This window comes from Mugil cephalus, chromosome 7 (assembly GCF_022458985.1).
Source record: "Mugil cephalus isolate CIBA_MC_2020 chromosome 7, CIBA_Mcephalus_1.1, whole genome shotgun sequence".
NCBI classification, from domain to species: domain Eukaryota; kingdom Metazoa; phylum Chordata; class Actinopteri; order Mugiliformes; family Mugilidae; genus Mugil; species Mugil cephalus.
In genome coordinates this window covers 26,430,228-26,445,758 of record NC_061776.1, presented here as the reverse complement: position 1 = coordinate 26,445,758, position 15,531 = coordinate 26,430,228, and the positions used below count along the sequence as shown (strand labels likewise).

The following is a 15,531-nucleotide window of genomic DNA, read 5'->3' as shown; positions in this document are numbered from 1 at the left end:
TTTATCATTTGATCTGGTTTGAATTAACTTTATTAGAACTGCTGGTGGACAAAGTGAATCTGCTGCTCTCGTACACATGGGGGCTCTCAAGGCTGACTGTTGTCCTCTGTAGCTGATGGTTCACTGCCAAAATGCTGTGGGTGGTACAGTGTCAGTGTTTGATCACAGGGCGCGCCAAACTAAGGAAGTGCTGTCCTGATATGAACGTTGTGTGCCTAATGCTTGGGGATAAATAGATGTAATGTGGCACCCTTAGTTGGCTACAACACCCTTTTGAAGTGGTAATGCATCTATGTATTGTAAGTAGCCAAAAGAATGTATTAAAGCTGTTTTAAGACCATGACAAGATAAAACATCTTTATTGGGTCATTGAATCCATTTCAGTCGTAAGCAAACAGCATGCTGTATGTAAACAGCTAAGTAAAAAAAGAGTTGCTTTTTTATCAAAACACATGCTTAAAAGAAAATAAAACAATTCAAAAAAATAAGTAAAGCAAAAAAAAAGCAAATGTAGACGAAGTATGAATATGTGATGCATTAACAACGCCTGGATGAACCCTCCTCTCTTGTTTCTCCTCGTCTCCTCTCTGTACCATTTAATAAGAGACTGCTGGTTCTGGTAATGGGGACAAGGCCGGAGGACCTCTATCATGGTGTGGTGCTGCTGTCGGGACAGTGGGTGATTATTGTCTCCACCTCAGTGGTCTCAGTCACAAGTTCCCTGATGATAGCGATACTGTCCAGTGGCAGCTCGGCAGCACCCTCTGGCTGGGGGCTTTCAGGGCTCTCTTCTTCCATCTTCACTTCCTCTCTCCCCTCCTCCTCTTCTGTCTCACCTCTATTTCCCAGTGATACGTCCTCATCTTCTGTTCTGGTCTCCTTCTTGACCTGACTGCTTGTCTCTTCGTGATCCAGCCTTTCTTCGATCTCTCTCTGCCTACTACTTTCATTGTCAAGCTCGGCTCCTGTTTCGGCTTCACCTTCCACTTTCTGTTCACTTTTCTCGTCTGTCTCTGTCTCCTTTTTCTGTTCTTTGAGTTTCTCATTTCCCTCTTCCCCTGTTGCCTCATTCTGTTGCTCTTCTTTTACCCGTTGCACCTCCCAGTTGTCCTTAATTTGTCCCGTCAAGTAGACAGCTCTGTCGGTGTTCTGCTGTGCCATCGTCTGCATAACAGGAGAATCTGTGGAGCTGCAACCGATAGCATCACTTAGTGACCCAAGACTGAGTTTCACTGGACTATCTGTACCAGGTGGGTGTGATGGTGAAGGAGGCTGGATGGAAGAAGCCTCCTCTAATACTTGATCTGAGGGTGAGAGATCAGACACAGCAGGATTTTCAGGCGTAGCAGTTTGATCTCTTTCATTACATGTAGGTTGGATGTCGGTGGGCTGTGGTGGGGCTGAGTCAGGAGAGTCTGGGGTGGTGGACCCTGGATCATCAGAGGGTTCAGTTGTACTAGCTTCATCCGTCAGAGTTGCGCTGGTGTTAGAGGTTTCACCTGCTGTCTTCGACTCTGATGCACTTGTTGATGTGTCTGTTCCGATCTGAACTTCTTCACTGGTTTCCTTGAAGTGCTGAGCCTCTTTGCTTTCACTTCCATCAAACTGTTGTGTGACAACAATCATAGGAGTGGTGATGGGATCAGATATAGTACCAGAAGTAAGTTCTGTAACACTGGGAGGGCAAACATCAGCCTCTTGACTTTTATCTTCCACCACAGGAGTAGTTTCTGTATCGTCACTGGGTGCCGTTGAGGAGGAGTGTCGAGGATGAACTGCTGGGCTCTCAGGTGCAGAGCGAGGAGGCGTCTGTCCCAGCAGACTGTACTGACTGATGGCCAGATCGGAAGTGTCCAGCAGGAGATTTTTGCCCTTGGTACCGGTAGCGTCCTGGAGCACTGAAAGAGATTAAGAGGCAAAGTTCAGATGTATGCTTGGATAGAAAGGTATGCCTCCTTTCACATGTAGTATTTAGCACATTAAGGCTGACCGCAGAGGCCAGCAGACTGGAACCCATCAATAAATCACGTCAAAGAGTGTCCAAAAATCAAAGAGAACATCATCAATCCAATATTAACACTGGAAGCTGTTTAAAGATGTTTTTTAACTGGAGCAAACAGCGTTTTAGCTTGTCATTTATTTTTTATTATTTATTTATTTTATCCCCCTCCTCTCCTCCAACTTGGCTGGGGTAGTCTCCAGCCCCCTGCAACCCTCTTAGATGAGTGGTAACAGATAATGAATGAATAAATGAATGCCATTTATGGTTTAGGTTTACGTTACTTGTAAAACTACAAGGGCAAATTATTATAATTAATTATGTGTTATATTCATATTTCTCTTGTAAAGTCACACTTTTCTTGAGTTCTTCTTAAAGAGGTGAATTTCACATCAATAAACAATTCAAGAAACATTGAATATAAGAATATAGATGAACAGGAACAAAACATTGTATGGAAAATAATGCAGTGAATATATTTCTTTACCTGTCTCAATCTCCTTACTGAGGATGTTTCTCAGAATATCATCGTAGACGTTATGAACCAGAATAAAACTGCTGTAGTCGGAGAAAATGTACTGCTCAAACTGCTGCAGCTCCTGCACAAAGAGTAACCACACCCAAGTGTCCTGATTTGAAGAATAGACGTTGGGTCAGTAATGTGTGTCTGCTGTAGCAGTGAGTGTTACCTACAGTTTTCCATTTGCTGTCCATCCTCCTGATGAGGGAAGGCTGAGTGATCTCTAGCAGAGCTTCCTGATAGAGCCTCCTCTGGACCACCCTGCTGTCATAGTCCAGCTGCTGCTCACACACACAAACACATTCATTTACTGAAGCAGGATTTTGTTCACTACTGTTTTGATAGATATCTTAACTGTAGAGATATCTGACTATCAAAACAGTCCTGACATGTGCTGCAAGTGATCTGTCTGACACACAAACAAAAACACTTTAGGAACAACTAAAAAAACACTTAACCCATAGGATCCAAAGACCCCCCACTAACAACATTCTGTTACAAGACACCACAGGACACCCTCAGAAGACACATGTTTTCATTCTCTGATGACTCACAACTGTTTTAGAGTCACAAGGGAGACCAACACAACATTAGGAAAGTGGTCATAATGTTATGCCTGATCAGGTACTGGGGCTGCTGGGGCTGCTCCTCTACTATTAGCTCCACGACCTACTATCTGATAGTGACCATACCGAGTCAACACTGTTTTTGTCTGTCTCAGCTGGAGCTGATAATCATGTAATGCGATGACTTCATTAACTTGTTTTACATAGCAGACTCAATTTTATACCTCTACGGCCCTGCTCACCTCTACAGCTGGGATGAACTCCCCTTTTTCTGGCCTCTTTCTATTCCCTCGCTTTTACAAGCTGTGCTTCTCCCTGACTGTCAAAGACTGGACACCTATCCAAGTTGGTGAACACTGTCTTTATGTATGGTCACTATGTCTTCTCTGTACGTAGGTGCAGCTTTAGGGCTTAGCTCAGTGTGCAGGTTAAATATATGTATGCCCACAATATGAAAACACAGGTGTATTTCTTTTTCAAAAAGTTCACACGTTTAAACAGCAAAATAAAATGTGTTTACTTTGAGTACTCTTTCTTTAGCTCTCTCCATCTTGACAGGAACCAGAGAGGGCTGTAGTCTGGCAGATGACTGGAGGAACTGCTCTAAGGTGTAGACAGCACTGTCCAGCAGCTGCAAGCAAAAAAGGTCATAAACATTAGCTTTTGACCTTTTTGGGGGCCCTTGAATTTCTATGTCTGTACTGAATATCGTACAAACCTGCTCCATCTCCAGATTTGCAGAGTGGACCAGTCTCTGGGGGCTACTCAGTCCGAACCGCTCTTTTAAGTCTCCAAGTTTCTCCGTCAGATTCTCCACCTGCTGGTAGTACTGATCTAGTCTGATGGAACACAGACCAGACAAGGCCTGAAGGAAACACACATACACATGGATAAAACCACAACAATGAGCACTTTGGATAATGGAAGCTAGAATCACTCTGTAAATAACAGACACACACACTTGACACAGAGACGACACAAAGGCCTCTCTCACCTTCTTCGTGGCCTCTGTCTCTCCATTTGTGTGCGAAAAGACTGCGTCCATCTGTGTGTGCAGTGTACGCTGCATTCCAAGAATCCCCGCACTTATGTTTTCTGTTAGTGCTTCAAGGATGGAGGGCAAGTAGGGTGCTACAGATTCAGCACAAACTTTTTCTGCCTCCTCACATATACACGCTGGAAGATACACAAATTCACAAAGTGTTGATGAAAAACATCAGTAAAAGTCCTTTATTCAGGACAGTCAGTGCCTTACAGGCTGGTTAAACACAATTCTGTGTGAAAAACAGCCATTAATTATCTAAGTATGTTCAAACTTTGGGGCTAACAGTTAAGATAATGTACCTCTGACTTTCTGCTCCAGGAATAAGTGAGAGGTCATTATCTGGTCCAGGTTGGATCTGATGAGCCCCTGACTGGTTAACGCTGTCTGACGACACTCCTCCCTCACCGTCTGTAGACCTGCAGTCAGCTGTTCCAGCACCAGGGTGTAGGTCGCCTGCACTGTCTGTCCACACATAAATACTTAGTAGCATCATGTTGTGAAACACTGAAAAGGGCTAAAATTGTCACACAACACAGGCTAAAAGATAGTGTTCGCCAAACGTTTTGAGATTAATATCTAAAATCCGATAACTAAGGCAGGATACTGAGAAGTCGTGATTATAATATTTAGCGAAGAAAAATTATTTTATAATAATAAACAAATAAAATAATATTATTAAAGAATAAAACAATTCTGTCAGGGGCAGCATAAAATACTGGCATACATATTCACTCAACATTTAGCTCTGCTTAAAGTAGGAGAAACAAACTGGTTCTTACGCAACTAATTGCTCCACTGTGTTCATCAATTTGAGCGTAACTGAGTCTGCATGACATCAAACCAAGTGTGTTGTCAGGACTGATGGGAACTGAGCCCTTTTTCTTGCCTGTTAGTTCATGACTGAGTATCACCTTCCACACTACACACAGTCATTTTTCATTGAAATATTAGTCAGTGCAACTTCGTAGAGAGACCTCAGTACAAACAAAGTTTCATTTTGAACCGCTCTCAAAGAACTAAGATCTGTAGACTTATTTATTTATTTTTTTGTTTTAACTTACTGCCAACCACTGTCGTATCCTTTCAGTCTTCTTGCCTTTCACCCTTGACTGGAGCTGACTCTGTAACCATGGTAACACTTCCTCCATCACCTGGGAGGCCAGCACCTACACACACACATATTTGTGGTATGGATGGGGAATCATAGATACAATCACAGATAGAAGGCTAGAACTAGTGTGTGTGTGTGTGTGTGTGTGTGTGTGTGTGTGTGTGTGCGTGTGTGTGTGCATATTTGCTGACTTGTTCCTCTGTGCCCAACAGCATTTCCCAGGATTCATAGCATCCCTTGTCCTGTCGGTAGAGTCGGAGAGCTCGGGTATAGGTCTGGTTCTCATGGGTTGATTTGCTCCAGGGGTCTGCAGGAGGGTGCACTTTGTTACTGCTCTGAAGGAGTCTCGTGGAGATCATATTCCTTTGTACTAAGCTTCTCAAACTCACCAGTCCTAGGAAACATTTTGTTCAATACTAAAGGTATACTGCTGACTGAAATTAGGTATATGTTATTCACCAAACTTGTCAGAGAACAGTGCAATTACTGAGCATAATGGTTTATTCCCCACACACTGGTTCAGTTTCACTCAGTTCTTTCACTGCTGCCACAAATGCTCATTGCACATAGTTAGCAAATGATACACTATTTCCTGAGAAACCTTTAATAGACCACAGTGTTTTTTTTAAATAGAAACTGCTGTGGTGCTTGTGTGGTATGGGCACCAGTGTTGAATTTGTCACGTGTTACATGCACTGTAACTCTCTTTTTTCCTACCACCTGATGAGGACTCTCTGATTTTCTTATCCACCAGACTCTCCTGGTCCTTCATCTAATCTTCACCACATACGGTTGTCGTAGTGATAGTTTTATTTTGTTGCGTTTATTGCTGTTAGGTTTCACATCTCCAGTATGTGACATTCTTATGTTCTGTTTTTTTTTTCTCTCTACTGGCTCCCATTTTGTAGTCCAGGTCTCCACAAGGCAATGGCATATTATTTTCTTTAAAAATTTCTTTTGCAACTGTGAGGAAGAGAAAGCTCCACTAATACAGAAGAAGTATACTTCCTTTTACGAATCACACGAGGGCAGCTAAAAACAGACTCAGATGAAATCATTTCCATACTGATCTGAAGTGGTGACATCATCTTCTTTATTGTTTGAACGCCTGACAGCCACAAGATCTATTTGCAACTTGTGAGATAGATGTCATTCCAACAGTCACAAATGAATAAGCACACTGGACTCTGCACCTAAAGCAGCCTTCATCAGTGGTTTGATCTTACGAATGAACTGAATGTTAAGGTGAAAGCAACATGTTGCAGGGTACTCACAATAATAACCCCAAGAGATTCATCAGCTCACTCTGCAGTTCTCCTCAGTGTAGAATATATTGAGTTTAGATAACGACGATTTTTTTCACTACCCTTAGGTGTCGAGAAACAAGTTGACAAAACTGTAACTTGCTGTTGTTGACTTGCAAGTTCTCAATTCAACCATTTTTCCTCAAAACTGCATGCATTATCTACAAACAAGGTTTACACTGCACAACTCTGAGCACAAATACATGAGTAATAACTGAGGAATGACTGTGCGGGACAACAGCCAGTACTGTATAGAGGATAATGATGAGTTACCTGAGACCAGAATGGAGACAGTATCTATACATTTTATAGATAGGTCCTCACAGAGACATGTGCACTGCATGCAAACAAAAGAATGACTTTGTATTCACACAGATTTACCTTTGTGTAGACACAAAGTTTCTATGTTAGCCCACTGGATTGCTGGCCACTTGGACATACATAAATCCAATAGGACAATAGTGTAGAAATCTTGTAATTTCCCACCATTACCATGTAGTGATGTATTCGGTGCAGTCTGAGCTGCCTATGCTCCCAGTGTAACAGGAGTCAGCCCAGTCGTAGCTAGCTGTCACACAGGTCTCATGATTTGGATATTATGTTTGCCAAAGGTGTCAAAGTTCTTTCAAATGAGGCATATTTCCACTTTGACGTAGTCACATTACCGGTGTGCTCATGACACTGTAAGATAAGGGGAGGATAGACAGGCTCACAACCATCAGTAACACAATGTAAATTCACCTGACATATCGGTAATCCATTAAGACTTGTAGCTAATAATAAACTTAATTAGAGGGATGTAATTTAAAGACCTTTTGTTCACAATATAATAACATTTAACATAATGCTATATTAATATGCAAATGAAACCAAGACCAAAAATGAAATAGCATTTTACCATTGCCTCAGAGGTAATCCAGTGTGAAGTCTCATCTGATTACATAGACCGACCACAGTCTGGTGACCTGCTACCAGAGCATTTTTGCCCCTTAATGTGAACGCAACCACCCATCAGAAACCTGTCTTTTTGTCATTTTTATTTCCTCTTAACCAGGTGCTTAGTGGCACACAGTAGTAGTGCTCACTCATTCATATCTTATTACTCATTACTTCCTCAACCACCCTCTCGAAGTAAAGGGATGTACGGCTGAGTAGTTACTAATTAGTTCCTGATTATTTCATGACTATCTTACCATTATCTTTGTGTCCCATCGGCATACAGTCCAACACAGCATTAGCTCACATACCAATCCATTATCGTGTCCTGTCAGTTCTCTAGTAACTATTATCTACTCCATAGGCCTGTATCACGTTATTTATAAACGTGTCACCAGTATTACTGGGGTGCTTCTAAATTTTTCTCACAGTTTTGCTGTAACTTATTTTAAAGTGTTACCATAAGCTAGTTGTACTAAAACAGCCTTAATCGGCTTTTAAACTAATGTGTGGACAGACCTTCCAAACAAAGATAACATCACATGTATCGCAATGTGTGGGCAAATTGTGGCAAATGTACACATCCAGGAGGCATGATGTAAGGCATTTTTGGACACCTTGTGAAGTACTGTCTGTCCTCCTAACTACTTTTCGGTGAAAAATCAAGGGCCTACTACAGCTGAATCTGAACAATGTAAAATGATTGAAAAACCTCAAACTATGAGCAATATGGGAAGGAAAAGAAGAAGAGGGAAACTGCACTGTTGCATAACAATTCTCCGTAGGTTCATTGTGAATAACGACTCCTTTTACATGAATAACTGTCATGCGACCAGTTGTGTACATACAATTATCACCAGTGCATATTTAGGAATTCAAATTCCAAAAGGGAGGCTGATATTTTCCTCCTGGATTAATAAGACGAACAGATTCTTTAAATAGGCAGTGAAACAGTCCCTGGTGGCCATCTGTGTGTTTTTTCCTGTCACTGTTTTGCAGTTATGACATGCTGTGTTTTTGCAACCTTATGACTTAAAGTAAAAGGGTTTGCTTTTGGTTTGTATCCAAGAAAACCACACAGGAAGTCAGCAGCATTAATATTTTTATCTGTTGCCCGAGCAACTGCCGCAACATGAGTGACAAGCGCACTATCAGCCAACCAGCAGCAGCACTCTGCAACAGCAGTTTGAATGACTTTACAGCCTCATCTGACATTATACCAATGTGAAGTACCTACGTTTGACTCTAATGCCATTTTGGAGTTAACAGTAATAAATGATGTTTAGCAGCAGGATGTGATTCACAGCATGTTGTGGTATACATCATGATTTATGGAAGAAAGACTTGATTCTGAAATGACAGTAGTTATTTTCTTGTTTGTCTTTGACATGTGCAGTCTTTACATATACTGTATACATGAGCCAAGATTTGCTTTGCATAATTAAGCATGCCAATAAGTTCTAAGATATATAGGCTACTAATCAAGTCAAAAAAAAAGAAGAGAAGAATAGAACTAATGATCTTTTCTTGTTTCAACTTGATACTATGAGTTGAAACAGCTTACATTATCCTTTGAAGGAAACTCCTTGAAACTCCTTTTGTCAAATGAACTTCATTATTTCAACTAAACAACTAAACCATATTTGTATCAATTGTCATTTTAGGTTGAAAGCATCAGTGTTTTCGTTTCTTCTTAGATTTCTCATCTTGACAACTGAAAGCAAGTTTTAAATTTTCTCTAAATTTGAGACAGATTCAACTTACATCTTGCTTGTGCAAAAATTTAATATTTATCTTAAAATATAGTATATGTTTAGGATGTTTTGAGAGGAGGACATTCAAATTCCATCCACCAAAAACCTCTTAAGAAGTCACTCCTGGTGAGGAAACAACTCCTAAAATCCACCCGTCCATTAAGCTTATGTTACCAATATTTATGCTGATGGGCTTTAATTCTCTTTCAAACGTATCACCATTTATAGTAGTGGTTCTCTCTATTTAAAAAACGTGTTGGTTGGTTGTTTCATGAGTTAAAGACATGAGCTAAATGAACAGTGACCACACAGACAAAACTCACATTACGTCCTGTCAGTGGATTCATTTCAACTTATTAAATTGAGTTCAGTATCAAAAACATGTCATGACTATTGGAGTTAAAGAGAAGAACAACATTCACATAACTTAATGGGGCTGTAATGTTTTACAGTGTACTGATTTTCCCACTTCTTTTTTCTCTGTTTCTCTCTTAGACTGAAGCTGAGCTAGAAGTTGTTCCAGTACTCATTTGTCTCAATTGTCTTCAAATGGAACAGTTAAACACAGGTTAATTGGTGAGCTTTAAATGCATATTATCCTTTTTTTCTTCTGCAAAGAATACTTTCAGTGTCAGTGAAGCCATCTGTTGAAAAGCTGAAGATGAACTACAAGTGTATCTTTCAATAGAATAGCACTATAAACTCAAAGGCAGCAGAAGCAGAAAGAAGAGAGTAGTGGAATGGTCCAGTCAAAGCTCAGTCCTGAAAGACCTTGCAACAGTAAATAAAGCCGATGACAGACTGGTGGACAAGGATGCAATTAAAGCGTTGCCTTTGTTAGTGAAAGCTATCGTTAGCTACTTTTCATACCACAATATAAAACAGTACTTAACTAAGCAAGGTAACACTGGTGAATTCAACTTCATATATAAGAGGAGGCAACTTTAAATGTTTATTTTTAGCACGAGATCATAGTCAGTATTCTCATCTCACTCTAGATAAAGTAAGTAGCAAATGCATTTCCGAGAACTATCACTTTAGACCACCGCTGGAGAGATCTTCCTGAGTACTAAAATAATTCAATTGGTGTGTGTGAGTGTGTTTACCAAGGTTGCAGTGTCTAATGCAGGTCTTGAGGTCAGAAAGGAAGTGATCTCGTTCCTCCACTTGTTGAAACAGGAAGCAGGTGTGGCCTGTGTAAGGCAGGTGCAGATACACGGCGTAACCATCTGGAGAAGACACCGCTGAAGAAGAGTCCTCCTTCACTCCTAGTCACAGACGCACAGACACACACAAAGGTAAAAGCATTACAGGTGTGGCTTGACTGTGGCCTCTCTGAAGCAGGAACAATAACAGCAACAACAACTTCAACCTGTGACAACTATAGATGCTTCTAACTATATGATATAATTTTAGAGTAGAGATTGTAGGTATTGGTGATTAATTGGTTCAGATTATGGAAACTACATAAAACTACATGGATTTACACAGATACTGAATGTGCATGCATTTAAGATTATTTATACATCCACTAGGATTGGAATGTCCATGTTCTTCTACACCATACATTTTTATGCACAAAGTGAATCAGTCAGTCATTGCAGATAATCCATGATGAGCGTTAAAGTGTTTTTTGCAATTGTTAAATACCATTCAGTATTCCAGCACAGGTTTTCTCCAGGTGGGCTCTGGATTCTTCTTCTGTGGTGAACACCCTGCCTCCTGCTGGGTGGAGGACCATCTTGGCTGCACACCCACGGTTGAAGGTCTACAGAAAGAAACAGAGGCAACAATGCGCTAAGACACAGATCACTGTGTAAATGGCATGCTTTTTACACTGAAGTGTCTGTTTGTGTGTGTTCCACCTCCATGTTGTCATGTATCTCCACTTTGTAGTCTCTTCTCAGGATGACATATCTCTCTCTGCTCTTCTTTCCCTGCTCATCCCAGCCAGAGATCTTAACACTCCCTTGGTAGAGCACTTCCTCTGGGGCATGTTGTGGCTGTACACACACAGACAGGTTTAAGGTAGGTTCTTAGACATTTTCATTGATTTCCAGCTGCATATAGCATGGAAATTTATAGTTAGATAGAATCACAAAACCAATATGATAAATTATATAACTACCCTTTGTGTGAGCAAGAGGCCCCTCCCTTCTTTCTTAGGCTCCACCTCCTGGTGTAAGTGTCCAAAATAGGCAACAGGGTACTGCTGACGGTAAAAGGCACTGAAGCTCTGAAATGTACTGTCGACAAGTCCTAGGTACACACAAACACATACACATAACCTTTCTTTTACAAGAATGTAGAGTATGATTTAATAATTTCCCATACATACTCTTACTGTATATGTCATAGTTCAGTTTAAGTAATCATAGGTTATTCAATATTATTTTGATATCAACTGTCAGATTCACTATTTCTCAACCTGAACGTTATTTCATATTCATCTTCCCAAACATCTAACAACTACTACAGCTGCTGAGAATAATGTGATTGGATTTTGACTAAGGAACAGATTAGACCAAGTAATCCCATATAAATCAACTCCCTAAACATTAGATTTTTATTGTAATGTATCTCTGTATAGGAACTACAGTGATCAGAGTTTCCTAACAGCTTCATCTTGTACTGAGTTTATTTATACAGTATTAATTTACTTGTTTGTTGTGAGATGAGACGTGACAGTTTAAGAAGAATTGAAAATGCAAGGGCAGGTTTGATTTACCGAAGATAGGAAAACCATACAGTACACGTGTTATACGTGTGGTATTTGTGTGTAAACATTACAAATATGTGTAATTTCAGACAGAAGTCTCACATGCATGTTAATGTCGGCTTCAATCTATATTATTACATTTACGTTAGATTAAATGGCACTGTCCTTAACTGCTTTGGTGTTTATGCACATCATCTACTCTTAAGTCTCAGTTGAATCACTGTAATTTCCTAAAAATGTATAAACTAAACATGATCTGCTCTGTATCAGTAGCCACTGTTTGAAGTATACAAATAAATTCAATGCACTTCTATAAAAACGCTATCACTGTGTAGTATCTCGCTTGTATATGCAGAATGAAACACGCGCACAGTCGACAGAAGTGGTCAGGGAACTTGTGTAAGCTCTGGGTAAAGAATACTTTTAACTTTCTGGTATTAACCCTGCATGTGTTATCACCATGCTTTCCAGAGCTCTTCAGCTCTGAACAACATTTTAGCTTCTTTTTTAGAAATTTTATTGCAGAAACTTTACTGTTTTGGTTCACTTTCACGGCCCTCATCCAAGCAAAGCTGATAAATATGTTGTGTTTTCAGTTAATCCCCAAGTAAGGCTCTACAGAGCTCTGTCCAGCAGAGACTAATAATGTACTGCTTATATAGCATTTTTAGTAGAGATTAGAATTAAGGCGCGTGTGGGACAGGATGAGAAGGACACAAAAAGGAACTTCACATATTCGTATTTGCTCGTTAATGAATTACTATCACCATCCGGTTACCATGAACTTAAAGCTGTGTGCCCTGGTACTACTCCTCTAAACTGACTAGTGGCTTATGATACATTTGAAGGTGGTTTGGTCCTAATCTGTTGTTTATCATATGTTTACATTATGAGAGCAATATCCCATATAGTTTGGGCCCGTATCTTGCCTGACTTTCATCTTAGACACACACAGAGACTGACTGAGAGAGAGAGAGAGGGGGAGAGAGAGATCAGACAACCCATAATAATATAATAGTTGGAAATGGCTGTAATTACATCGTTTGTAGGGGAAATTAGTGACAGGATGTGACTGCGCAGATAACACATATAGGAATGCACACACAAAAAGCAAAAATGTTCACAAAGCACATCATTTTTGTCTTGTTTGTTCTTTTCATTCATTTGAAGTTGTATATTAACAATTAAGGCAAAGCGCTTGACTTTATTTTAAATCATGGCTCCCTTTTTGTGCTACTGCGATGTATGAATCATCCTTGTGGCCTGCTGGTTTACACAAAACCAAATAATGTCCCCAGTCTGATTCCGGGGACCCTTGTTGCATGTCACACCCCTCCCCACATTTCCTGTCAACCTTTATGCTGAAAGCGGAAAGCAGTCCAACAAAACACTACAACCAGCATCCTTGGCCAAAATGACCAATTGTGAATAAACTTCTCAGCACCAGTGACTCACAGTAAGATATGCTACTCAGTCATTGTAAAGATTAAAAAATCTTTCGTGTAGACGCTGTGTATAAACTATTAGAAACGGTTAGAGGAAACCTGCAACAGCTGCTGCATCACACTGCAACCACACACATCACTACTGTCACTTCCAAAACTGCTACCTTTGTTATTACCGTAGTTACTTTGATTTGGCATCTCTCTGTCCTTCTCTTCCTTTGTCTTTATTAATCCACAACTTTAACAGGAAAACTCATAGTCAAATAAGATTCAAAGATATTCTGAACGCACGCAAAAAAAGGGATTATTCAGTTACCTTTGATGTGGTTGATTTTGGCCTCATCCAACAAGCCAGAGGAAGATGCTCCCATATTGTGTGATGTTTGATCTTCTCAAATGTGCCTCAAAAACCCAAAGTTTTTGGAATATAATACGTATGCACGCGCAAGCTATGCAAACCACATGTCAACTGAATGAGCTGCTCTGATGTTTGCTCAAGAGGTTTGTGCTCAGCACATTTCCTCTCTTCTCTTTGAGTCAGCGTGTGTGCGGCGAGTTGGGTGGGACTGTTCAAATATGAGATGAAGTTTGTCACTCCGGTCCTTTCACCAGTCGTACCATCCTACAGAGGTGTCACAAAGGGCCCCTGTAGGGCCATCTGCTGGTAAACGCTGAGATGACAGCATTTTTAGCCTGCTATTATAATATACGGATTTCTTAACTTGGCTGTATTGTAATGTAAAGCACTTTATAAATTGGTATGAAATGCACTTTATAAATAAAAATGCCTTGCCTAAACAATTATTTTATCCTTTTTTGTTTGTTTTTTCATGCTGTGGCTAATTTTTACGTGATTATAACTCAGATGTGTCTAGAACATGACTCATTGGCCTCCCTTTGTGAAAAAGGCAAATGGCAGCCTGCAGAAGCACTGTATGTTGAACATGAGTACCCCGCTTAATACTGTCCCTGCAGGGAAGCACGGTAGTGACAGCATCATCCCATCATACCTGAGTGCTTTTCTGCTGGTGGCATACGGAGACTTAATGGATGTAGCCAAATACACAGAGGTTAAGGTATAACTGCTACAGAATGAAGCATCTCCCAGGAAGAATAGGATAAACTCCTTTAAAGACTTACCTAAGAAGATTTCCTGCTCTAACTTAAAAAATAATACAGTTTTAATTTTCAAAATTGTAATGAATGTAGAAAGAGAAGGATATTTGTCTACAGTGTAAAATGTAGTCTGTAATCATATACAAAGAAGCGGTTCAGATCTTGTATATCTATAGGGCTCCCAATGATTCACATTTTGGTTTAGGTTCACTTTTTTAGGTTTTGAACTTCTTTTACTTTACAGACATAAACAAACACATATTCTGCCTCTGCCTGGAACATCTACAAATATTCATTGAAAATTTAGAGATGTTTATATGGAGAGGTTTTAATGAAGTTGGCACTTTAGTTTTTTGTTTTTTTATTGAAACAGTTTCAGTGTATTTGTATGTTTGGGGCTAGTTTTGAGTCTAATAATGAAGCAGCATCGTTCAACTGGTTTTCTCTCATGCATAAAACGCATTGCGCTAATTCATCACACAGTAACATTCTTTGTAGATTGCATATTTGATTGTGCACTAGATGAGTGACATTCTCTGTGTGTTTTTGTCCGGAATGCATTTATGAAGGAATTATTTGTGATGTGCATTGCACATCTGATATTGTGAGGTGAAATTTGTCTTGAAGTGAAGAGCAAGTTTTAGAACTACAACATTTTCTGTAGGGCTGCCAAAAGGCCAAGTTTGCTGTTTGCCAAGGTGACCACCACAAGAGGGATAAAAAAAATAAACAAAACACTTGTTTCAAATATAAAAGAAATCCTTCTTGCAACACTATACTCAAGAAACCAGTTGCCACCCTGTAACGAGCTGCAAATGACAGGATCAGTTGTAGGCTGAAGTCCCTGTGTAAGATGCAGTTCACAGATTCAGTTCACTGTTGGTTCAGAATCCAATAGATGTCACAAGTGGTTTATCCAAATTTAGTTATCCAGTCTATGATTCACAAGTAAGGAGAAGCTCTAGAGCTTCACAGTATAGGCTATACAACCGGTTGAAGGCTGAGCTGGAGGACCA

The 15,531-nt window shown here is 40.1% G+C and overlaps 1 protein-coding gene across 1 annotated transcript; it reads right to left on the bottom strand.

The window, feature by feature from the left end:
* Nucleotides 1–342: 342 nt before the first annotated feature.
* LOC125011495 (protein Niban 1-like) lies at nucleotides 343–13,954 on the bottom strand. The gene is made up of 14 exons (XM_047590747.1): nucleotides 13,716–13,954; nucleotides 11,364–11,494; nucleotides 11,101–11,238; nucleotides 10,886–11,003; nucleotides 10,342–10,503; nucleotides 5,433–5,548; nucleotides 5,192–5,296; nucleotides 4,430–4,592; nucleotides 4,080–4,261; nucleotides 3,804–3,950; nucleotides 3,606–3,716; nucleotides 2,693–2,800; nucleotides 2,487–2,598; nucleotides 343–1,898 (listed from the first exon to the last, which is right to left on the bottom strand). Exons 1-14 carry the CDS (start codon nucleotides 13,768–13,770, stop codon nucleotides 649–651), a joined length of 2,898 nt encoding a protein of 965 aa, XP_047446703.1. The 5' UTR covers nucleotides 13,771–13,954; the 3' UTR covers nucleotides 343–648.
* Between the last annotated feature and the right edge of the window lie 1,577 nt (nucleotides 13,955–15,531).